General features: G+C 47.1%; 1 protein-coding gene across 2 annotated transcripts in view; it reads left to right on the top strand.

Moving 5' to 3' along the window:
• The window catches only part of RIC1 (RIC1 partner of RAB6A GEF complex), an 882,831-nt gene that overhangs the window by 815,880 nt on the left and 39,983 nt on the right, over positions 1-26,968 (top strand). For both annotated transcript variants that reach the window (XM_078675923.1, XM_078675922.1), the window contains exons 23-24: positions 10,629-10,823; positions 22,794-22,971. In XM_078675923.1, coding sequence (XP_078532049.1) covers positions 10,629-10,823; positions 22,794-22,971 — 373 coding nt within the window. The remainder of the gene's footprint in view (positions 1-10,628; positions 10,824-22,793; positions 22,972-26,968) is intronic.

Genomic DNA, 26,968 nt, shown 5'->3' with positions numbered 1-26,968 from the left:
CTACCATAGCAGAACCCTCTCTCCCCTGGTCAGTGCTCGATGTTCCAACCCACTGGGGTGGCTGTGGAAATGGGCAAACTCTCCCTTGTGGTCTCTCCAAACCAGTTCTGGGGCTGCCCCCTACTCCCACTTGGATTGGAGCCAAGTTGACTAGGAAGACAAAGGGAGGCAAGCTTAGGTGTGCTCTACATCTGCCAGTGACTGGGTAAGCATCATTTAAAGCTCCGTGAGGGGCTGAGCGAAGCTCCCAGGCCATCCTGCTCAATGAGGAAAACACCTCTCCACACCCACGCATTTTATCCACTGTCTGGTAGCAATCTACATCTCACTAGAGGGGAGCCTTTCAGCAGTCAGGCTCACACTGGCAGAAAGGCCCTTTTGGCTTAGCCAGAGAAATGAACATTTTCTAATAGTGTTAGTTCTAAAATAATAATATAAAATCTGACTTGACCATTAAGTTGGATTTAAAATTACTATTAAAATGAGTCCTTTGGGGGGCGTGGCCAAGATGGCGACCTGAGCGGACGGAAGATTGAGAGGCTCCCCGTCCGAGGTCCCCTGTTGTGACCCTTGTACAGAGCTTCGCCCCCGACGAGTGAGCCCCGAAGTTAAGAGACGCTCCGAGCACCTGGTGATTATCTCTGAAGCGAGTTGGAAGAGAGGAGTCTTCCTTTCGAGCATTGACGACCAGGGAGACGCGACCGCAACATGGCGGCGGTCCAGGCCGAGACATCGCGACAGTGCCCTGCTGCCTGAGTGGCCCTGAAGAGAACTCCGCCTGTGGCACAGGGCCGAGGACGCCCCTCGAGAGGCAGGGTGAGCTCCGGTGTGGTAGGAGGTGAAGCGGGGCTACCGCTGAGACTCCCTGACGGCGGCGGTGGAGGTGCCCGATCAGGGGAGACGCAGAACTTGAGCCCCGGGCTTTGGGGCCTACGCTGGAGAGGCATACATCGGCCCTACCAATTAGCACCCCCAGGCCCATCGCAACTAGCACGATCGAGACTGGCTGTAGGTCGGCTTCACTGGCCTCACAATTGATTTAGCGACCGAAGGCCGCCAGCAGCAGCACGAGTAGCCCTGTCGCGGGACACGCGAAACCTCAGCCCCAGGCTTTGCGGCCTGCTGCCTGGAGCGTCCGCCGTATAGATCGGGCCCACGCCCCCTCCACAGCGGAGCCGGTGCAGAGAAATGAGACAACGGAGTGACCGCATGTAGGGAAGTTGCGGGGGCTGCTGTTGTAACAGAGGATTTGGTGAAGGAGGCCGCCAACAGCAGTCCGAGTGGCCCAGTCGAGGGCAACGCGACGATTGAGCCCCAGGCTTTGCGGCCTATCACCCGGAGCGTCCACCGGTTTGGTCCGGTCCATACCCCCTGCACAGTGGAACTAAGGCGGCGAAGTGGGGCAGCGGAGTGACCGCGCTTAGCGATCGCCGAAACTGTGACCAGAGGCTGCAGGCAGTGCTGCGGAGGTACGGCAGCTGTGGGCGCGAAACCTGAGTCCGGGGCTCTACGGCCTGCCCCGGAGGAGTCACAACTGGCCTTGCCGGACTGACGCCCGCGGACACACACAGGGCTCCACCTTCCATGGAGAACCGGGCCATACAGCAGAGGGCTGGTTGCTGGAGGTAGAGGCAGATGCAACAGGGGTGAGACGCGGGACCCAGCGTTGACACCCAAGAGACTGGAGCCAGGAGATGAGCGGGTGCCTACCTCTGGCCGGTGCCAACAGTCTGCGAGGTGAGGGGAGCAGGCGAGGTTGGAGTCCCAGAGTTCCCCCTGCGACCACTGAGGGCCTGTGGGTAGATTACTTAAGGAAGACTCTTTGGGCGCCGTTTGTTACTGCATGTGAGGCTCCTGAGGCCTAATTCGGACTGCCACGAGGAGGAACCTGCCTGGACTCCATTCCGCCCTAGTTGCAACCGCACCACTTCATCAGCGAGATACCCCGGGTGACTTGGGGGTGGATCGGACCTTCGAGGTGACTAGCCGGGGCGGCGATTGAAGGGGAGAACCCTGGAACCGTGTACACCGAGGAGGAGAGGAGGCTGAGATTTGCGCACTCCCCCTACCAGGCAGAAGGTGAGAGCAACACTGAGGAGGGAGAGACGGCGAACCATGGCCAACACCGGCTGCAGAGGCGGACGCACCATCACCGAAATGCTGACTAAGGGCACCCCTAAAGGAGAGAAGAGCCCCCCCACCCATACCACAGGCAGTGAAGGAGGCCTCGGAGTCGGGGGAAGAGGAGATGCCCATCACAAAATCATTCCTTGAGACTCTATTTAATTCTTTGCGCGAGGACTTTTAAGCGCTAAAACAAGAAATGGCCGGGGAGCACCGCGAGCTAAGGCGAGACGTCGATGGATTGGGTGACCGGGTGGCAGCGATGGAGGAAACGACGCAGGCTCAGAGCGAGGAGATAGACCAGCTTGAGCAAGAAGTTATTCGCTTGAAAGAACAGCAGGAAGACCTCCAGGCACATACAGAGGACCTCGAGAACCGCTCTCGGAGGAACAACATTGGGGTCCGAGGCGTTCCATCCAAAGCCGAAGGGGACAATGTCACAAGCTTCTTACAGGAGTTGTTCAGGGACATTTTGGGAGAAACCAACGATTTTCCCATTCGCATAGTCAGAGCGCACAGGGTGGGCATGGCGCGCCGACTGATATCCTGGCCTGCCTGACTACCCATTGAAAGAGAGGATCCTACAAGCAGCATGTCAGAAACAACCCTTGAGCCACCGGGGGTACCAGGTGGCACTATATCAAGACCTCTCAGCCATCACCCTGCACAAGAGAAAGGCCTTCCGAGTTGCTACATCGTTCCTCTGAGACAAGGGAGTCCCCTACTTATGGGGCCACCCCTTTAGATTGATATTTAAATGGAAGGGGACTCTGCACCAACTCCGATCACTGCACGACACGTGTGCCCTTCTGGGTATTGACGCTCCCGAGGAGCCCCAGACACTGGAGGGGACTCTGCGATCCTCATAAGAGAAGTCCCCGCGATCCTCGCAAGATGGGTGGCAGCGAGTGGGCCGCAGACGCTCACCCAAGGCCGTCCTGAAGCCGGACCCCGCCGCAGTGGCACAGGAACAAGCATCGCCTATTCACGAAGTGTCTAAAGGCACAGCTGCACTACATTGACCACATAAGGTCGGGGCAGAGGCCCTCCTTGCACTTTGGTTTAGCGGGTCCGACGGGGGAGCGGGTGGGGGGCCGAACAGGTCGCCACAACCACTTGCTACTTCACGTGTTGTTACCACAGGCTAGAACTGAGTGTTACACGGCCTGGGACTATGGACCGCTTATGGGAGTTCTTTGTTGGGGTTAGGGGGGGGCGGGGGGGAAGAGGAGTGGGAAGGGGGGAGGAAGGAGGGATGGGGGAGTTGGGGAAGGGGGAGGGAAGGGTGTCCAGTGCTCAGTGTTTGTCCTCTACTCCCAGATGCTACACCCGCGCAGGGCGGTGGGTTCCCTTCGCCTTATGCAATCACGCACACCTATGCCATACCCCGCCGGGCCTCACACACTAGCGTGACTAGATCTCTCATAGGCGATGCCCCCACACCACCCTTAAAGTACTGACCCTCAATGTGAGGGGTCTCAACAATCCTGTCAAACGGAGAGCGATTTTGTCCTGGCTAGAAAACGCGCAAGCGGACATATGCTTATTGCAGGAGACTCATTTATTGGCGCGAGATTGCCATCGGCTGCGCTCTCGCAAATTTCCGAAGCAGTTCTTCTCCTCTGCCAAAACAGCGGGAGTAGCGATCCTGGTTGGGCGACACTTCAAGGGGGTGGTATTACATAAAAGTGCAGAACTTAGAGGGAGGCTGCTTGCATACCGCTTTACCTTGGGGGGGGGGTCTCACATTCACGGTTGGGTCCCTGTACGCCCCTAATGAAGGCCAGGAACAGTTCTTACACTCGGCCATCACCGAAGTCACAGCCACGCCAGACAGACACATTATCTTAGGGGGCGATCTAAACCTAGTCTTTGATAATATCCTAGATAGATCAGGCCAATGCACTCACCAGGTAGGGGCGCTCTCCACTAGCAGCATTGACCGACTGAGGGATTTGGATCTCCACGATCTCTGGCGCAGACACCATCCCCAAGATACAGAATACACCTACTATTCTAATGCACACAAAACTTATGCCAGATTAGATCACCTTTTAGCCTCAGGACCGGTGTGCACATTAACGACCTCGACAGAGATAGGAGTCATCTCTCTCTCAGACCATGCACCAGTCACCGCCACGCTCACTCTGCCACCTACATCTTACCCCCCTAGAGTGTGGCTTCTTAGAGACACATTATTGCATAGAGGGGACGTGATGAAACACATCCAGGACGCAATCAAAGATTACCTCTCCCACAATGCCAATTCCGATACATCCCTTGCGACGCAATGGGCAGCGCTGAAGGCCGTCCTCCGCGGGGAATTTATAGCCCTTTCGTCAGCTGAAAACAGGGACAGACCGCGTAAACGCGATGAACTTACGCAGCGCTTCCATGAATTGGAACAAATGCACCAGAGGACGGGGGCTCCAAGAATTTGGAAGCAACTCAAGGCCATGCGACACCAGTTATCGGCCTTAGACATGGATCGGGCGGAATTTGCGGCGTTGAGGTTGCGGCATGCCTACTATACAGGGGGGGACAAGTGTGGTCGCCTGTTGGCTAACCGGTTGCGAGTAGCACATCAACAACAAAAGGTTAAAGAAATTGTCCGATCCAACGGGATCTGTGTCTCGGAAGACGTCGACATTGCGGACGCCTTCTGTGAATTTTATGCCACCCTCTACGCGGGCAACCCGCCGAATGGCCCTGTGGCAACTGCTTTTCTAGACTCGGTCTCACTCCCCTCTTTATCCACGCCTCAAGCAGAACATCTTGAGAGGGACATTCATGTAGAAGAGGTGATTGCCACTATCTCTAGGCTCAAACTGGGGAAGGCACCGGGGCCAGATGGCTTTCCAACCATCTTTTATAAGAAATTTTGTGCCACGCTTGCACCGCTCCTCGCTCGCCTGTTTAACACGTTTGCTGAACCCGGAGCGATACCGTCCGACCTCCTACGGGCATCCATAACCGTCATTCCCAAGCCGGGGAAAGACAGGACTAGATGTGGGGCCTACCGGCCAATATCGTTGTTAAATGTAGATTACAAACTCTATACAGGCATCCTAGCAGCCCGCCTAGCACCCCATCTACCAGGCCTAATAGACCCAGACCAGGCAGGCTTTATCCCTGAACGCAGACGGTGGATAATACTAAGCGCATCGCACACCTGATAGAAAAAGCTACCCGAGTGCAGGGAGAGAGAATCATGCTAGCAGTGGACGCCGAAAAGGCGTTTGATCGAGTCCATTGGCCTTATTTAGAACTGGTATTGGCAAAGGTAGGGATTGGGGAGAAATTCCGCAACCTCATTTTTAACTGTTACAGATCCCCCACTGCAGTAGTCCGGGTGAATGGATATAGCTCGGCCAGTTTTATCATTGAGTGGGGCACGAGGCAGGGGTGCCCACTCTCGCCCCTCTTATTCGCCCTGTACATGGAGCCACTCGCCCATAGAATACGTCAAAATCAGGAGGCTACAGGGATAAAGTTTGCAGGCTTCACGCATACCATTAATCTATATGCGGACGATATACTGATCTCTTTAGAAAACCCACGTACTGCTTTACCAGCCGGTATGGCGGTACTAGATGCATTCGCCAAAGTGGCCGGGTTCAAAATGAACACAGATAAATTGCTTGCCTTAGACTTATCACTATCTCCATCCACAAGCGTTTATCTACTGGGCCTCTTTCCCATCCAGTGGGCATCGGGCACGGTTCCATACCTAGGGATCCAACTGGCCCCTTCACTCACCACCATGGCAGTGGCTAACTACACGGTACTTCGTGGGAAGATCCAGGAGGAACTGGGCCGCTGGCGACACTTCCCACTCTCCTGGCTGGACAGGATTGCAGCGGTCAAGATGACCATCTTACCCCAAATCCTCTATCTTTTCTGAGCCCTACCCTTGAGACCACCCGCTGGCTGGATACGGCAAACACAAGCGGAACTTGCCCAATTTATCTGACAGGGACGGAAACCTAGAATGCGGAAGGCATTGGTCACGCTAGCTCCGGAATCCGGGGGCCTGGGGATACCGAACTTGCATAAAGACTATCAGGCGGCGCAATTGCGCTACCTGGTAGAATGGAGCAAATGGGAGTCGGAGAAACCTTGGCTCTTCCAAGATCAGGCCGCCCGTTACAGGAAATCCCCTTTCTCCGGAAGGCCCACAGGCCTGCTAACCTATATGCCTCGTTCATCAAGCGAGTCCCTTTGGAGGTGTGGGACGCCACTAGTATTACCCATGGCCTTACAACTTTCCCGTCCCCGCTTACCCCGCTGGTAGATAACCCAGACTTTACACCAGGCACTGGGAAACTGACTTTCACACACTGGAGACCTGCGGGTTGCCGCTTCTTATATCACATCTATAGCCCGGAGGGAGTGCTCCCCTTTACACATTTTAAACAAGAGTATGGCTTCCCAGAGGCAGAACGGATGAGATACCTTCAAGTCAGACATTGGGCACTCCAACCACAAGTGAGGACGGACGCAGACAGACGATTCCTACCGTACGAAAGATGGCTCCTAACCCGCACCTCAAACGCTAAACTCATATCTGACCTTTATAAGATGTTGCAGACACCACAGACGCATATCTATAACCCAGGCAGGGAACGATGGGAGAGAGAACTAGGCAGGGTTCTTAGCCATAAAGAATGGGGAAAGATATCCTACAGAGCACGTCACTCCGCCTACCACATTGGGCTCACAGAGGCACTCGCGAAAATAAAAACATATTGGCACTTCACTCCAGAACGTATGCACGAGATGGATCATAGCAAAGAGAAACTCTGCTGGCGGGGCTGTGGCCAGGTTGGCAACCTGGTACACCTGTTATGGGAATGTAACCATCTCCAATCTTACTGGACACAGGTGCTGGACGATGTGGACAAACACTTCCAAACGGAACTTCCACGCTTTCCAGCATATGAATTATTAGGGCTTCCTAACCCCCTAACGTATCCCCTACGCTCCCGCAGAGGACGTCAGATAGCCATCGCACTGGGTTCTGCGGTACAAAACATCCTTGCACACTGGCGCACCGCCACAACCCCTTCTATCACTGGTTGGCCGCATAAGATGTGGCATGTCCTGGGCATGGAAAAACTATCGCTTACCATGGCGGGGGAAGGAGATCAATACGAGGAGCTCTGGCAACCGTTTCGATCACTCTTGATCACCGAATTCAGAGAAATCACCTGTCCTAGGTACCTTCGGCTATTGAGGCTCACGGAGCCAAAAGAGGCAGATCCTTAAGGCAGGAATGGATGGGGAGGCACAGTGGATGGGACAGGCGGAGAAACTGGGGGTGGTTATGAGCACTGGACAGGGGGCAAGGGGGGGGGACAGCTGGAGGAGTGGGGCGGGAGATTCTTCATTTTGTTGTTAGAACCTATCTAGACATTTCAGAGGCTGGGGTTTTATCAGACTATATTTTGGAGATCGCTTCGTACCTGCACTGAACCCCATTTGCTTTTATGTCCCTTTATCAGCATACGACTAGAAGGTGAATGTTGTACCTTTTGTTTTTCCTTCCTGTATCGATTTCAATAAAAAGAGTTAAACCATAAAATGAGTTCTTTAATTATTTTTTTAGCTGCTCTCAAACTGAAATTAAGCATTGTAAGTTGTTACAATGTAACCCAGTGATTTCCTATTGGAGAGCCAGCATTGGCTGTGCAGTGAAAAATTCAACTTGGGGGGGGTCACTGCCAGGACATGTAACTCAATAAATATACATGTCCTGTATTTTAAATACCATGTAACCTCCACTATGGGCACTTAGGGCTTACCTTTTGGGCGACTTATATGTAATAAAAAAGCAATATCTGGCCTGGCAAGAGGTTTATTTTACCAGGTCGAAATAAATGTTTAAATACACCCCTGGAGGATATGTTTTATAGTGCTACTTTAGTTGGTGGCACAATGAGTGCTGCAACCCGCTAGTAATAGTTAATTGACTGGCCCTGGACACATTTACTATATACTAGGGATGTTTAAGTAAATTAAATTTGCCAATCAGGAATGTGTACATTTTTGCGTTTTTAAAAGTGGAGAACAAGCACTTTACCACTGACTAGCAGGAGTAAAATGTGCACAATCCTATGGCCAACAAAAATGCGTTCTTATAAAAGACATACATCTGGGGGAATTTCACGCAAATTATGGTCATTTCTTACATTGGTGAATATTTCTAGCTGCATATTTCTCATCTTTTGAATACCCTAGGTGCCAGATTAGATCCAAAAGATTTTTCAGCATAGGCCCTGTGCGGCAATAGGTGGTGTTGGGCGGCTCTGCATCAACTCCCATCCAGCCCCGAAAGTGAGGGCTGGAGCCAAATACAGGCCGCTAAAATGTGCTGATGTCAATTCCTTTCTTTTTCTTGCCTAGGTAGGTGGATCCAGAGCTAGCTCCTACTTTTTTTATCATCAGTGACAAGCTTTTTTTTCTTAATTCTTTGCCAGTGTGCAAAAGAATATGTCCCCTGATAACTCTGCAGGTTTTTCGGCTTGCAGGGACTATCACAAACAAATGTCCCCCACGAGCTGTGTCTTTGGTGTTCGTGGTCGAGCTATGTCTCCAAGCCGTGTGAGGAGAGTGCACTGAGGCACCCGAAGGCCAAACTCTACGTCACCGAGCAGTGAAGGAAGTCGCCAAAAGGCTGCTGCCACTCAAAGTCCTGGACAATGGACCAGTTCCTGCTCTCGGAACTGATCCAGCAACAGGCTGTCATCTCAGTTCAAGTTAGATCCACAGGCTTCTCTGGTTCAGCCCTCACTTATGGTTATGCTTTTTTGACTCGCCTCACCTCTTTGGTAAGAAGGCAGAATCTGCCCTCCAGCGCTTTAAAGAAAGTAGAGCTACTGCATGCTCCCTCTCTTTTCAATTCATCAAAGCAGTATAATTAAGAGGTTCACCTTCAGACAAAGTCAAGACCCACCACACAGACAGGCTCCCCATTACTATTGGGGTAGGGGCAGCAGATTGCATCAAGGCCAGCTGAAAAATAAACCTGCAGTTCCTCAGCCTGTGTGGCAGCAGCCTCCAACATCCTTAGTTTGTGCTTATCGGCACACGTACAAACCGTTGAAGGCAGGATCACTCATTTTCTCCACAAAGGCAAACCATAGTAGCAAAAAGGTAGGTACTGCAGATACAGGCCTCCTTTCTGCCCTGTTGCCTATTCTACATACAACAGAGCACCTTTTAAAGGACTAGTTGTCCATATTGCAGGAGGAAGTTCAGGCTTTTTATAAGAAAGGAGCCATCGAGAGGGTCACAGCTGTGGAGACCTGAACTGGGTTGTTACTCTGTTGTTTCCTAGTGTCTAAAAAGGGAGGAGGCCTTTTCCCTATTTGAAATCTTTAACCATTCAACTTTTTCCTGCAGAAGGACAATTTCAAGATGCTCATTTTGGCCCGGTTTTTATCTGCCCTGGATCCATGAAACTGGGAGGTAGCGTTGGGCCTGCACAATGCCTATTTCCATATTCCCGTCCAGCGAGCGCTCAGACGCTATCTGCGTCTGAATTTGGTCATGAGCATTTTTAGTTTACCGTATTCCCTTTCAGCTAAAGAAAAGCAGGACTAGTCTTTGTCCAGGTGGTTAGCCGTCTGCATTAAGATCTGCTATGCGATGGCCAGAAACCATCCTCTAGAAGGGTTGAGGTTTCATTTCACCCTGGCCACGGCTGCTACCACTGCGTTAGCATACAAATCATCTGTTGTGGATATTTGCCAGGCTGGAATGTCGCTTAAGTGCACACTTTAAGAAAGCACTACCCCACTGACTGCCAGATCAGCATTTTGGCTGTTCCGGCGTGCAGAGCGTTTTGGTCTGAGTCATTCCACAAAACCACCACCAGGGAGGTACTGCTTTGAATCTATTCTAAAAGCCAGGAGTCTGGAGAACAAGTTACTTACCTTCTGTAACACTCTTTCAAGTGAATACTCTATAGATTTGTTCAGCCTCTCTGGTCTGTGGAATGGACTCCTTCCATATAAAAATGTCCCAAATTAAAGCTCTGCACAATAGCACAAACAGTTGACGTCAGTGTGCTTGGGAGGCACCTATATGAGCTCAAGTCATCACTTCCGGGGCAGAGTAGTCTTGACATGGAGCACACAACACTGCGTACTGGCACACTGGTGCTATGCTAAAAAATCTTTAGGTGCCTATCTGGCACCTGGAGATAGTCTAATGTTGAGGAATCTGTGGTTAGACAGGAAAATGCATTACCAGAGGTAAATAACTTGTTCATCATTTAGAGAAATTGCAATTTGACCATGGTCCCAAGCACATGCCCCGGTGCTGAAGTCAACAAAAAGCATTTTGAATACCGATTTGCCTTTTCATAAAAATGCTTGGAGACTGAAAAGAATTATAAAGGAAAATTATATGATGATATAATACATTAGGAGTATTTGTTTTCTTTACTGTGCTACCAGAGTGCCTCATTAAAAATTACTTATTATGTTTTTGCATTCTAGCTATTGGGGAGCAGTTCCTCCAGTCCCAGTCTGCCGAAAATTTTATGAATATGGATTTGGACACGGGAGTTTCAAATCCTCCTCGAAGTCACAGTTGGCTTGGCAGCCTGACCTCCACCCAGCGAGAAATGGACACAGCTTCCTCCAATGGACCCCACACCCAGGATGCTTTCCTCTCGCCACTATTAAGTAAAGGTAGATGGATCATTCATGTTTTCTTCTTATGGTTTCTAAAAATAATTTGTTTATGTTTATTTTTTGAAGTTTCAACCTTTTACTAAAGCCAACCACACATTGAGGGAGATATAACGCCAAGGTGAGTAATTTGTTCCCCCTTTTAACCACTATACACCTCGACACTGGAAGGGTTCCCTTGTTTTCTTTGGCAGAGTCCCTGCTCCCACTAGTTGTACAATGAGCATGCTACAGATTAGGCCAGCTTTCATTACTCCCTGGAGACTAGAAGGCTGTACAAACAATTAATGATGTGTCCTCTTTGCCGTGACCTTTTTTTGCTGTTCTCTTGATCTTGGTCGGAGTGATTGTTGAGCACCAGTCTTTCATGCTGTCTGCTGTGCTTGTTCAGGTATAAGCATATAACAGTTCAGTTTTTAGTGCTGCATTTTCGTTTAGTGAACAATAATTTTGTTTGGCCAAAAACATAAAAACTGTTAAAAAATGAGCTGTGGAAATGAGGGATGTTGGGGAAAATAAACAGCTTCAGTATTTTAAGGAAAGAACAGCTATTAGCAACTTTTCTTTTGATTCTGTGGCAGATTTCATATATGATTCCATAAGCTCTAGGCTTGCTACCACAATCCAAGCTTTCTTTAAGAATCAAGATGTTGGCTCCTCCTCTACACTTAATGTATTTAAAGGATATCTACTGCCTTACCTTCCTTTTTATTCCAAAACCTTTGGTGTTTCATGTTAAGTAAAATCATATATGGTGAGTATACATTCACCAGAAGTAAACTTGTTGAAAAGGCAAATTACAACAGGTCCTCTTGGAGTCACACTGTGATAAAATAACTAAACCAATATAATGTCCAGGGTAGCCTTCATCCTTTATTTCCGCTTCATAGATCCATTTCGGCCTCCTGAGTGCTTGGTCCCTCATTCACACCTTATATTTATTGTATTATTTATTTTTTCACAATAGTTAAAGCTTTTAAATTCATTTCTTCAGGTGAAGCCTACACTTTGTTCCTTAAAAACCTTTTCTTTCTGAAGACCAGCTCTCCACTTTAAGCATTCAGGAAAGTATACTCTGTTTTCTCAGTATTTGAGATTAATCCATTCCCCATTCTTTGTTTGTGTGTTAGATAAAGAGTTGCCAGGTACAGGCAGTGATGTGTGATAGTTTCCCAATAGGTGATTTATTTACTTTACTCCAAATTTATCTTTGGATCCTATCTTTCTTCCATCAGAAGGTAATTGGCAGTTTGACAGGTAAGAGGAATTGAGCAATTAGTGTCCTCTACCAGCCCATAACCATCGTACTGACTACACACCTTTACTTGAGATACATACTGTTTGACTGCACTTGAGCCTCACCTCTCCAGAGACTCCCAAAAGGCTGAAGCCAGTCTGGGTTTGGCCATGTTTCGGTCTGTAGGGAACTTGGCCTGGCAGTTCAGGATGAACTTTTCTGAGTGGAACTAATGCTGAGATAACTAATTCATCAAAAATCATTCTGCTCAAAAGAAATTGGGATTCAACCTACAATTTGTTCAATTGACTGAAATCTGGTGTCTAAACCGGCTATTCTATCCCGGATGTGCAGCTACCAGGATCATCTTTTCAATCAGCTGGTTGGAGAAATATGCCTTTCTTCTTTGTTAATGGCCCATGAAACTATATTAGTCACAGTCTCTGTACCTTCCTTAATGTGATATCCTCACAGTAGGCTTATCAGTACTGGTGTTTGTAATTCCTAAGCCTAGCAAGAGTCCTAAGCCTTCTCTATTCACCCCCAGAGGGAGGTGTAAGTCATACTCATCAACTGTTGTATGTGGTACTTCTATAGTACAAACCTAACCGGAAGACAAAAGAGCGCTGTTCAGGGTCAAAGAAAAGGATGAAGTCAACAAGTGATAAGATGTGGCTGGTTTGTGAATGTAGTATTCTTTAAAGAAGTGCATCTTCAACTCGTTCCTAAATTGGAGCAGTGTTGGGGCAGTCCTGATGTATGGGGATTCTGTTCCAGATCTTAGGTACATTGATGGGAAAAGCCTGCTGCTTTGCTTGTTCTTTCTAGTCTGCAATCTGATGCAGTGTGCTGAGAACCATCTGAGATGGTGAACTGTTCTGTAAGATAATCAGGGGTGATGGTCGTGGTCGCTTTCTAAATGATGCAGCTGGTGTCTAGGATGGTTAGGGCCATCAAGGGGAGTCCGAGGAGATCCATGATGATGGGGGTGATTTGATCAGCTTACTTCATGCCCCAGATGAGACTTGCTTCAGAGTGTTAGATGCCCTTAAGGGATGCCTGTGTAAAGTCTGGGAAGCCATGAAGCAGGGCGTTATCACCGTAAAGATTTGAGAGTAAGAGGGCTTGAACAGCAGTTCTAAATTCGATTTCTAGAAGAAACATTTTCTGTTTATACAGATGAGGGAGCTGCTACCAGGCCATCTTTGTTTTTTTGTTAGTGTGTTTCTTGAAGGTGAGGTTGGTGTCCAGGGCGAATCCCAGTGACTTGGCATTCAGTGAAAGTTGGAGTTCGTAGCTGTCAATGTTTGTCATTCAACCAGGTTTGTTTGTTCTTGATGTATATACTAGGAATTCTGTCTTGGGTGGGTTTAGATTTAGGTAGGTAAATGAGATCCAGGTATGGATAATGTTCAGGCAGTAGTTGAGGCATTTGATGTCTGAGGTGCAGGAGATTTTCAAGTACAGTTATGTTTATCTTCAGCGTATTGGTGAATCTTGATATCTGGGAGTAGAGTACGAAAATGCTCCATGTAGTGGTTGAAGATGGCAAAGGACAGTATGGAACTTTTCATGTCTTTTTAGGTGATTGAGATCTTTTTGTAACCTGGGGGTACCTATGTGTACAAACTGGTATTGGTTGGGAAGGTAGGAGAAGAATCTGTGAAGAACAGTGCCGGTCAATCACATTTAAAACTCTGGGGTGCGTATGAGGGTGGGATGATCCCCTGTGTCAAAGGCATTTGAGACATCTGTAATATCAGGAGGCATCTTTATCTGTGATTAGGAGGTAGTCATCTACGATCTGCCAGTTAGCATTTTCCATGGAGCTGCATAAACGTAAGCAAACACAAGGAAATGATGGACGGAGCGCTGAAACTTTTCAGACACTAACCCCCAGTCACAGATCTGGGTTGAATCCATCATCATTCTTTAGCTCCCTTCGCCACCTCAGTTCAGACCCAGCTATATGCAAATCAGTCTTGACCCTGTGCCTCATGGGAACAGTCCAGTCCGAACTGCAAGCCAGGTCTTCCCTGAACCGGAAACAAGCATCCTGGGACCGGTTTCTGAGTAACACCCTTCATCAGCCAGGCTAGCTTGAATCCAGTGGCAAAGTGAGCAAGGGACCCACGTCCGGGCATACCCTGCCAATTTAGGGCAGCATAAACGTAAGCCAGACTGTAAGTCATGCCAGAGATGGTTATCAATAATGTAATCTTGGAGTCGACCATAGACAGCTTTTCAATTATCTTGATAGGTGCATGATAGGCTGGTAGTTGGGAAGGCCATCAGGATCTAGAGTGTTTTTTTTTTTTTTAGGAGTGGGTGGATCTAGCCTGTCTTGAGTGCTTCTGAGAAGATGCCTTCAGTCAGGCAGGCATTGACAATGATTTGAAGGTGTCGGCGTGAGTCCCCAGAGCGAGCTTTTGTGAAGGGCGAGAGTAAGACATCCTCTTCATAAGACGTGGCTATAAGGAAGTTGAGTATGTTGGCAAAATCTGCAAGAGATGTGGCTTTGAAGGATGACTATTGTAAGATGCTACAGGAATGGGTGGGCTAAGCGATATGAAACAGGTTTGGTGTTGCCAATGAACCACCGAATGTTCTGTATTTTTTCTACTGAAGAAAAATTTAATTACATTGCACTATTCATCTGAACTCACAAAAAGGTAACCGGATGATGTACCTACACTACTCCCCAGATATTCAAAGTGAGGGGGGGAGGGACAGACGCACACATGTGTTAAGACGAGAACCCTTTTCGTTCTAGCAAGGCAGAAGCATGTTGCCCTGATCTTAATAGGGAACATCCCTATCCCTATTCTCACTGAGCTTATTTTAATCTATCCACTGGGGACACTAATAAAGGATTGACTTTGTCAACCAGGAAATAGTTTTAACTCACATTTTGACTCTTGCACTCTGCCCCTCACTTTGCCCTACATTGGATGACATAAAACACCTCACGCTCTTCTCCTGCGGTGGAGTTGAAGACCACACTGGGTACCTAGCGGTCCCAGTGTGCAAGAGGAAACCCAATGATGAAGCATGTCATCTTAGGGTGAGTGAGGGTTCTTGTCTTAACACATGTGGGCGTCTTTCCCTCCCCCTCACTTTGAATGTCTGGTGAGTAGTGTAGGTACACCATTTGGGTACCTTTTTATGAGTTCAGATTATATGGAGTGGTACTGTGGATGGTAATAATTCCTCCCTTTGGAACCCCTATTGTGAGATTATATTGCGCTATTCATTACATTGCATTATTCTGTGTAGTGAGAAATATGTTGGCCTTGCACAGAGCTAATGCAGTGCTTGATTGTCTTAAAAAGGGTCTGATTTTGTTGGTGGTTTAATTGATGGTGTTTTTATAGTACTTTGCTTTGGTTGATGTCATGAGCTGTCTGTATATTGCTCGGATAGACTTAAGTATTATGAAGTCATCTGAAGTTTTGTTTTGGCCCATGACTGATTTTGAAAGCTTGCCTGCTGAGGAACACCTTTTCCACAAGCTTGTGCACTCCTTCTCTAGTCTCAAATTTGGTCATAACCCTGAAAACGTCCTCTAAAACTCAGAATATGAGTAAATAAAATGATTTCCAAGTCTTGACTTGAGAGTAGGTGGCCCATTGTTTATTGTGCTCAATTAAGGATTCTTGTGACATTAGGTTCTTGACAAGCAAACCACTTTACTGATCGCTGCAACTTCCGCCAGGAGATTTGGAGGGCGGTTTAATGAACCGTTCCATGTATTCTCTCTGTCTTTCATGGTATGTGTAGGATTAATCATCATGTTTGTATCTCACGCCTCTGTAGCAGATCCAGAAGATTCTTCATTATTTGGGCTTAAGGAGAACAATTATGTTTTATAAGGGCTGGCCTATGGTGGGTTTTGAGACTGCCATTTACTGTGGGGATGTACCCGTCAAGGATTCCTTAACATTACCTGTTAGCTGGATATTTAATTCCACACACTTTCATAGTAGTCGCAGTGATTCAGTTCTTTAGGATATCCATTCACTGTGCATTTTCCAGAGGCATGTACAAGTCGAATAAGCTCTTTTTTTTCCTCAGAGGCTTCATTCAGGTCTTGTATACAGTGTTTTTCAGGCTGTACTACAACATATGTTTGCTTAAGTTGTGAGACTTGGATCTTTTTTTAATTTATATCAGTATCCCATAATGTCCAGAAGGCAGTTTTGACAGGGTCATTTGCATATCCATGATATCCCGGGGTTAGATTAAAGAATGGTACTATCTCATTTGTTTTACTTACCAGTTCAATGGTCAATTGTCCACAAAAATGAAATGTAAAAAAAACAAAAGAAGACGGGGCCAAAGACATGGGCTGAGCAGCTATACTCAATGGTACTTTTTGCCTATAAAACCTAGTTTCAGCTTGCTTCATATATTTGAAAAGAGCACAGACAGCAACGACTCATGCAAAACTGCTCATTATGCCACAGAGCTAATTCAAAACTTGAAAGACCCTGAAGGGGGATGACCCAAACAATTCAAAGGCAACCCCAATGTTAACAGGCCAAGTCTGTTTGTGTGTGTTAATGACATGATCAGGCCTACAAATGTGGGGTGCACTTAAGTGGGGGTGGGGTACATATTTAAAAAATACCTAAATAAAAAAAAAAATTAAAATTCTTTTTAAGCACAGGAATAGCAAGTGCCATCAACACTGAGCTGATAAAAAAGACAAACACTTTTTACTATTCCAGGGACAGCAATACAGCTTTGGGTTGGTAAAATACCATCAGGGCCAAACTGGAATTAATAAAATCAACCTCTTCCACATCTGTTTCTATTTTATTAGAGCTGGTTATAGAGACATAGCTTTGTACGGACACAGAGAGCAACCCGTTGACTTCAAAACAATGCCTTTTCAGGCTCAGAATGCTGCATACAGTATGCAAAAAAGAAAGCAGGGAATCCTGCATAGTTTCCAGGGATCTGGTGGAGAGTAGTTTTTAAGCTTAGGATTAGCATATTGCTACTCACGCCGAGCTAAAAAGTGACAGCCTTTTGCCATTTTTGCAGCATAGTCTTTTAGCACAGGACTAGCAAGTGCCATCCATTTCAAGCTGGCGTTGATAGTGCCAGAGTAGTATTATAGTTATAGATACATCAGACTTTCTATAGGAAAGGCATTTTTTGTTTTCTTAATAACTTTGGCACTGTTCCGGAAAAAAGTCCATCAACTTTGGCTCCTATATTGAAATATTCTCAAAATGTTGAATTCCTATTCTAATTCTCATAGGAAAGTTTGCTCTCTAATATAGAAAAAAGTGCTTAACCAAATGACACCAAATGTTGCAGAAAGTTAGAACACTGTGCCAGACAGCCATGAGACTGGAAATGGCTGGACCACCAAGGAATCTTGCTGATGGCGAACCACTTGGCAGGATCGTTGAATAAAAGTGCAGACAAGTGCAGCCGTCGGCGCCTAGCGAATCTTGAGGGCAATTACACCGGAGGTGATGCAAGGTCTCTTGCGCGAATGGGAAGAACCATGACTCAGTCTGTTCACCACCTCAAAGAACACACATTGTCAGCATTGCTGTGCATTGATGTATCTAAGGCTTCTTTTGCTAGGAGACGTGTTCAGCCTCAAGTGGAAATCAGGACTCATGTATGCCTTTCTGCTGATACCACTCCTGCCCCAAGTTCTCAAGAAGATCCGGAGGGATCGGGTCCAGGTCGTCATAGGGGCTCTGAAATGAGCACGGAGAATGTGGGATCCAGAAATCCTGGGCTTGAGCATATATCCTCTGATTAGGCTTTCCCTCCGGAAGGACCTGCTTTTGCAGCAACAGGGCAGGGTTCTGCACCTGGTTCTTCTTAAACTTCACCTTCATGCGTGGAGATTGAACAGTGACAGCTGTGTTCATCCACCATCCACCACCTTATTTCCAGATAAGCTAGTTCTGCTAACTCTAGCCTCTTTTTCTCTGAAGGTAGTGATGCTGTTCCATTTTGGTCAAACCATCACCTTGCCAGCGTAATGTGGTCCGCTTCACCCCTCTACAGAGTAGGGTTCTCTGGAGTGAAAAAAGGCAGGGCTGTGCAGAAGCATGCAGTCTCAGTGTGGATCGTGCTCTACATTATGATCTGCACCGCATTGGCGAAGAAGCACCATTCGGAAGGCTTGCTCTCCCACTCTACCAGGACCAAAGCTTCTGCTAGTACTATATTAGCAGCTGCCAGGTAGCTTCGTGGGTGTCTCTCCATACGTTCATGAAGCACTGTAGTCTGGTTAGGCTGGTTCGTTAAGAGGAACATTCTGCCAGCTTGGTCCCGCAGAAGGTGAGGAACTGAGGCTAGAATTCTCTATCAGAAGAACAATTTACTTACCTTCGGTAATGCCCTTTCTGGTAGAGCTCTAGCTAGCCGCAGTTCCTCACCGAACATCCTGTGATTGGACTCTACCTTTTAATAACAGCCCAAGTCTAGTAATCTGCACACTTCTACCAGTTTGCTTTTGGGGCTCAATAACTGGCGACACAGACAGTCTCAAAAGCAACTGACATCAGCAGATGGGAGTAGCACCTTTATCTGGATCCAGTTTGACACCTGGGGAATATTCAAAAGGTGAGGATCTGCAGCTCATAGAGTCTCTACCCGGAAGAGCTTTACCAAAGGTCTTATGCATATTTTTTCAAGTTTTTTCTACTTTGCAGAAAACAATGTGGTACATTTCAGTACCACAGTTTTTCCTTTTTTTTGTAGCCTTTATTTTTATTCAAGGGATTCAAGACTGAGAAGAAAACACAATGTAGCCTTTATTTTTATTCAAGGGATTCAAGACTGAGAAGAAAACAACACAATGTAAAGCAGGCAACCTCAAGGGTTACTTGATACAGAAATATGAGCTGGGGGAAGCATAATGTAACAATATCTCTCTCCCTCCTTCTCAGTGCTTTCCTCCAGAAGGAGAAGTTCAAAATGCTCACCCTGGCCCAGGTCTTGCCTGCTCTCAACCAAGGAGACTGGATGATGGTGTTGGAGCTGCAGGATACCTATTTCATTTTCCCTTCCTGCCGGCCCATTGGCGCTACCTGCAGTTTGTGGTGGTGGTGAGGAGGGGGGGTGTTTTCAGTTTGCTTTGCTTTCCTGTGGCCCAGCAGTGCCCATCGGTGTTGATGAAAGTGATAACGGTGGAGGCAGCACATCTTAGGAGGTCAAGGATGACAGTCTTCCCCTACCTCAACAGCTGGCTGTTAAAATGGGGGAGAGAGAGAAGGGAAAATGGAAGGGCAGAGAGAGAGAAGCGGACAAAAGGGTGAGGGGAATAGGGGAGAAAAATTGGGGGAATAGGGTGCAGCCTGGGAGGGCTAAAGAGTAGGAGGGGGGAATGCAGTGGCCTGGCAGGAACCAAGGGCTCCCAAGGCTTCCATCTGCGGCGTCCCTAGGGTTCATCCCTCAGCCCAACACTGTTCAATGTCTACATGGCCCCCCACGCACAAGTGGCCCGCCATCACGGCCTCAACATCAATTCCTACGCTGACGACACCAGCTCATCCTCCAAGGACCCACACACCGCCAAAACCAACCTCCACGAGGGAATGAAGGCCGTCGCCGACTGGATGAGGAGCAGCCGTCTGAAGCTGAACTCGGACAAGACGGAGGTCCTCACCCTCGGACCCACCCCCTCAGCCTGGGACGACTCCTGGTGGCTGACCACACTGGGAACAGCACCAACACCCACCGACCATGCAAGCAATCTAGGATTCATCCTCGACTCCTCCCTCTCCATGTCTAAGCAGGTCAATGCCGTCTCCTCCTCCTGCTACAACACCCTCCGCATGCTCTGCAGGATCTACAAGTGGATCCCGACCGAAACAAGAAGAACGGTGAAACAGACCCTCGTCAGCAACAGACTGGACTACGGTAACACACTCTACGCAGGAATCCCAGCCAAACACCTACAACGCATCCAAAACGCCTCCGTCCGACTGGTCGTCAACGTCCCCCGCCGCAGCCACATCACCCCCCCACCTGAAAGACCTACACTGGTTCCCTGTCGACAAGAGGGTCACCTTCAAGCTCCTCACCCACGCACACAGAGCACTCCACAACGCCGGACCAGCCTACCTGAACAGCAGACTCAGCTTCCACACCCCCATCCGCCAGCTCCGCTCCGCCAGCCTCGCCCTCGCCGCTGTCCCCCGCATCCAACGAACAACCTCCGGCAGCAGATCCTTCTCCTACCTCGCCACCAAGACCTGGAACACCCTCCCTACCCACATACGGCAGACCCAGGACCTACTCGCCTTCAGAAGACTTCTCAAGACCTGGCTCTTCGAGCAGTAGCAGCACCCCCTCGGCGCCTTGGGACCCTCACAGGTAAGTAGCGTGTTTACAAGTACTCTGATTGATTAAAGGTCCCATCACCTGTGGCCAGGGCAATGTCTATGAGGCACCGGGAACCGTGGAGGCATGCAGAAAATGGGGACCGTAGGTCATATATCCAGCTGTGGGGACAACTGTCCCAGGTACTGTGGGCGCGTAAGGAGCGGCTTTCACCTGACAGCAGCAAGCAGACCCAGCCCAGCGTCTAGGCCCCATCCCTGCCCACTTCGTCATTGAGGAGACCACATTATTTTCAATGCAGCTAACATAATGTATTGGTTTTAAGATAACTGTGGCCAACAGCAAACCTACACTGGGTAGAACTATGGCACTGGCCAATTAAATGTAAAATGTTTAATGTAAAATGGTTTAAATGTAAAACAGCTCCATATCTGCCAATTATTTAACTATGAAGCCTTTATATGTGCAAGTATTTTGGATCTGCTTATATTCAGAAACCCTCCACTAGCTTAACGACCCATTCATCACTGCTAAACCAGAGATGCAAGTGAATCAAGTTTAAAATATAGTATACAGTGTTCTTGCAGGCATAGGTTCTTGTGGTGCATTTATGTGTATGCTTATACTATAAATGGTGCAAGAGTGAAACCTTATGCACATGGCATGTAGCCAATTTAAGTTTCTGGGTAATACAGCATCAGTTGGACAATCTGATCCAGTTATCTCAGGTTACCTGCCACAGGGGTTTCATTGATGCTCATTCTACCAGTCGCCCTTGGGTACACCAACTACAATGGTCTACCATACCCTTTCTACTCTATTCAGAGGAACCTCTCTTAACCTGTGGCACTCAACCCTTATGCAGATCTCCATGCTTTACTCCTGCCCTCACATATTACATCACCCATGACATGTTCTATGGCATCATTGATATCATTAGAGATGGCAACTGCAATAACACTATTGTGCATGGCGAGGGCACGAGTTATAGTTACTTCAGTTAACTATAGTGAATTTCAGTGATTATTTTTAGTTTAAAATTTTACGTTTAAACTGACACTTTCACCTAAGTATAACGTCACTGTTTTTTTCAGCATTTATTTATTTTGCCGGAGTTAGGGGATTATTGGCCCAGCAATTGCCAGTCCTGTTGTAATACTTGCACTTGCCCGTTATTGGTAATGTTTAGTAATTCTTAGCATTTTCATAATAATATTTTACTGCTATCTGAGGTCTCAGTCTGTTGGGGTGGTGTAACTTGCTTGTGCCCATCCATGCAGCCATTCATGAATCCAATTACGTACTCCCCACCAATTCATCATGCCATTCATTAGGGCATTCACATATTCAACCATTTATCCAGCTACGAAAACACTCAGCCTACACTTATCTGTATCACATGCTTATCTATTCAAGCAACCATTTATCCAATCAACCAGTGACTCATCACATTAACCCACTCATTTGTCAATCCATGAAGAATCTGTTTCTCCTATAAAATATATATATTACCCTTGCCAATGCTTGTTATTGCAAATGATCCTTTAGAACTGTTTATTATAGACCTGATTAATCACTTTCCTGCCCCAGTATGCATTTGCTTACTCAAGGTTTGAGTCTGAAAAAGCTAATCCCCAACAAGGTATTTTGTCACCAGAATTCAACTGTTCCTGTGCAGAACAAACACAAGAACACAGAGGAAAGCCATCAAATTAAGAGTAGACAACTGAGATAGACAACAAAGCCTTCCATTCATGAGCAAGAGACTGACTCAAAGACCACCCTAAGTATATGTTATATATTGAAAGTATTATGCTTGCCTGCAGATAGCCTACAGACCGCTAGAGCTGTCTTTAGCCGAGACCTAAAAAAAAAGGAAGACAACAGAAGTACAAGGCTAACACGCATATTGTTTCTCCCCTGTGTAATACGATTTTTTTTAAATGCCCCCTGGCTTATCAAGCCAGTTTAATAACATTTTGGGTTTCTCAAACTAAATATGCTGTTTGTGCTTGACAACTCTGAAATTTTTCTAGAGCCATACTCTAAGAAACACCCAAACAAGGTATTGATTTAAAACATTTAGTTCCACATAAGGTATAAACTGTATGTATATTTTGTGTCAGCGCTCTGAATCTGCCCGGAATATAAAAGTGTTCCTTTGGTCTCCACTTACTTAATACTTACTCTTCTATCAATGAAATCCACCTGCTAGACTTCACCCTTGTCGACAGGGTGCACATATGGACAGCACCATATCAGAGGTGGGTGGACAAAAATCAGCACCAGCTCTTAGTACGGCCACTGATACAAAAGCAACGCTGCTTGTCTACCTCACCTTTTAGCTGTCTTCTCCCGCAACCTTTCTTTCTGATTTTGATTAAATGGATTATTTTACTTTCTTGATTTAGGTGATGAGTGCAGTATTGGTTCTGCTACAGACCTGACTGAAACAAGTTCAATGGTAGATGGAGATTGGACAATGGTGGATGAAAATTTTTCTACTTTAAGCTTAACACAGTCTGAGCTGGAACATATCTCCTTGGAACTCGCAAGTAAAGGTCCACACAAGTCTCAAGTTCAGCTACGGTAAGATAAGATGTCTTTTTTGCATGCATTTTAAAGAAAATCAATGCTGCACTATTTTATGACATAACCCACATGCAGGTGATTGCAACCACTCCTCAAATTCATACATTTTCTGTGTTGTAGATATGTTGGGTTTTGTTGCCTTCCCGTTCAGCAGCACCCTTCCAACATGATATGACGAAACCCATAGCAGCTACCAATAATATAATTTCCTCCAACCAGCATTGTGAAGCTCTAGCCTAGTACTTTATCAATAAAATTGACTGTATTTATACTACCCTCGATGTGCGTAGGGTGGTACCTAAACCACGGCCATCTATCAATATCTCAGACTCCTCCCTCCGATTACAAGCTCGACCCCCCCCTGTCCTGTAAAGACATGGAAACTCTCTCTAATAAGGTGAAATCCAGCTCTCCTGCCGATCCTGTTAAACCTGATATTTTCAGGTAGTTCCAAGACTGCCTCCTGACAGAGGGGAGGGCACTGATTAATAGGTCATTTCAGTCAGCGGTGCTTCCTAAATCATGGAAACACGCTAAGGTTGTTCCAATTCTGAGAAAGCCCACACTGGATGCATCGGCCCCTGAGAATTTCCGACCCATCTTATTGCTCCCTTACCTGGCGAAGGTCATGGAATCCCATGTTAACACCATCCTTACCAAGTATCTGGAGGAAAATAAGATTCTGGACAAGTCACAAAACAGGTTCCAGCCTAATCATAGCACAGAATCCGCTTTGTTGGCAGTCACAGAGCAGCTGAGGGCGGCACTGGATAAGGGCAGCACCACAGCGCTGGTGCTGCTTGATCTGAGCGTGGCCTTCGACACGGTCTCTCATGAGATCCTGCCCCATCGACTCAGGGAGATTGGGGTTAGTGGAACGGCCTGGGGCTGGTTTGCATCTTTCCTATCTGAGCGTTCTTTCCAGATCTATGCCCCCCCTTACCAGTCCAATACCCATCCCCTCAATTGCGCTGTCCCTCAAGGCTCTGCGCGGAGCCCTACACTCTATCGTGTAGGTCCTCCCTTTGACCCTTCTGGCAAATGGCCCGGGAGATTCATATGCTATCATATGCGGACGACACGCAGGTGCTATTCACCTTCTCCAAAAACCCCGGCCAAGACCAACTGAGGTTCTAGGAGGATATCATGGCAATCGTAGAATGGCTGGCGGAAAACTACCTCCAACTTAATTCTTCTAAAACGGAGGTGCTCCTGTTTGGGAGAGACTCGCATAGATGGGATTACCAATGGTGGCCCGCTGCGCTGGGTCAACCTTCCCAGCCAAAACACTCAGTAAAAAACTTAGGGGTCCTGATAGATAACCCTCTCCTTTGAATTGCATGCCAAAAAAGTGGCAGGCACTTGCTTTGGCCACTTACGTGGGCTGAAACCCATTTTAGGATTCTTTGCTGCACCCATCCATCAGGTGATCATTCAATCAGTAGTCTTGTCTCGACTGAACTACTGCAACGGACTTTTATTGGGTTAAAATAAAACGGTCACGAAGAGATTGCAACGGGCCCAGAATGCCGCCGCTCGCACTCTTTGCCCTCCCTAAACACTGTAACACTTCCCATCTCCTGCATCGCCTACACTGGCTCCCGATCGAACGGAGAATTCATTTTAAAACTCTCTGTATCATTCATAAAATTCTTTACAATCAGGGCCCCCAGATTTTGCAGGCGCTATGCTCATTGTATGTACCAACACGGGCTCTGCGCTCTGCAGATTTGCACCTGGACTGCACTCCCAGGGTGCGCAGGAGCAGAGCGGGTGGGTGCTCTTTCAGGGCCCTGGCTCCTGCCCTCTGGAATTCTATCCCAATCTCGGCCCGCCGCACCCAAAATCACTTGGCTTTCAGAAAACAGATTAAAACCTGGCTATTCTCTTCCATCTAGGCGGGGACGCCTGTGCTGGGCACCTTTGCCCCGTGGCGCCTACACTTTGGACATTTCTGGGCTGTCCTTCTCTTCGTCTTCACCTTCCATCTCTGTCGCCTTGTTCCGCTAGCGCTTGGACGCCCCGTTGCTGGAGTAGTCATGCGCTATATAAGCCTTTTTAACGTAACATAACATAAAAGAAAAAGAGAGTAAGTCCCCGGGCAACACATATAGCCGGCACTTCCAGTGAGACAGCAGTGTACATTAAGGTATGACATCAAAGGATTAGTGTTGATGTACTTCATCATCTACAGAGGAAAGTCCGATAACCCCACTGTTGGTAAGCCGGAGCTTTTAAAGCTGGGCACCCAAGAGCAAATCTGGATTTTCCACCACAGATGTTACCTATCCAGGATACAGTTTTGATTTGAAGGAATTGACCTAGATGAGTCTCCAGGAAATTGGTAGGCAGCCGCCATTAAAAAGGGTGCCTGTGCACAATTATACATCATTTAATTACTACAAAGGCTCTGCATATTGCTTCAAAACATTTCAGTTAATCATTGATTTTACATATGAGGCTTTCAAAGGAGGCTATAATCAGGTCAATTTTCCGGTCTATAAGAGATGGGGGCATTATTGACTTTTTACTTGCGCAAGATACAGCTTTTAGCCCCTGACATGATGGTTTCTACCCATCTTTTCTTATGGTTGTTGATCCCTGTTTCCCAGTGTATCATGAAGGATTGCAAGGGATGGTATCAGAGTCCAACAACTCGACCCCTTGCATAGAGGACCATATGCAAGACCAAACTATACGCACAATATCTTCATCTGGACTATCACACCTCCAGTTAAGAAAGTCTTGGGATTAGGTGAGCTTGGTGGAGTTCGTCGGGTGTCTAGGGCAATCATGTAGTATTTCAGAAAAGCTGTACTGGAAGCATGCTTCATGTAGGCCTCTATCTTTTGCACTGAAGATAGGTCTTCCTAGTCTTTCCAGTCAAGTTTTTCGAACCTGGGTCTCCATTTACACAGCAGCTATCTCCCGAGTCATTTAGAATACTCATTTTTAAACGGGGCATTATAGTTTTCTGAAGTCACCATTTAAAGACATACCATATTTGCAGATAACTGAATCAGGGACTCCAGTAGAACATAGCTGAGCATCCAAAGCGCTATAGAGGCAATAGTCTAATTGAAGGATCTTCCAGAACTGGGCCTGACGTATGCAACATCATTCTCATAATTAATCAAACTGCTTCCAGTTTTCCTTCTCTAGCCTATTTTATGGTCAGGATGCATTTCTCCTCCCAGTCTCTTTAATGGATTGGCCGTCCCCTAATGTGGAGTGCTGCATTGTTCCATATCAGTTTTTGCACATGCTAAGAGCCATGAGTTTTCATTAGGCTATGGTTGTCATCCCATACTCTTTTAGTCTACTCCATGACAGTCGTCCGGATTCTTGAACAGTACTTTCCCTCCGTATTGTGCTACCGGACTCATGAGCCCAACCATTAAATACCTAGTCAGTAGTACCCAGTCGAGGTTTCAGTTGAGGAGAAATGAAATGCCAAAATGGACAATTTATGTACCCTATAAAAAAAGTAATATGCAAGAGATGCAGGCCATCCAGTGTGGTAGCCACAAATAAACAGTCTTGGTGATTCCATGTCTTATACTTGTTTGTTTACTTCTGCATCAGTTCTCAGCAGCATTCCATTGGCACACTGATAGTAAGCATGCTGCAAACATAGTTCAATGTAGGCCCTGCCACCATCTTGATTATCTGAATCTTACCCCATAATAACAGATGCAGTTTCACCCATTTTCTTCAGTCCGTAATAGATGCCCCTATTCAGACCGTGAAAGTATGTATAATTTCTGAACAATGTGGGTTCAAATGATGCCTAAGCATTTCTTTTATATAGGAAGCCATGTAAATGGATAGACCTATAGAGCATGTATTTCATACCTAGAAAAGCTGGAGAATTGGGACACCATATTCAAAAGAGTAGGTTTGATGGGTTTGACAGTTTTAAGAGAATCATATCCGCATATAAATCAGTTTAATTTCCCCTGCCAGTGTGGATATGCCCTTTATTTCCCTTTCT

This window comes from Lissotriton helveticus, chromosome 2_1 (assembly GCF_964261635.1).
Source record: "Lissotriton helveticus chromosome 2_1, aLisHel1.1, whole genome shotgun sequence".
NCBI classification, from domain to species: Eukaryota; Metazoa; Chordata; class Amphibia; order Caudata; family Salamandridae; genus Lissotriton; species Lissotriton helveticus.
This window is presented reverse-complemented; position numbering and strand designations above follow the sequence as displayed.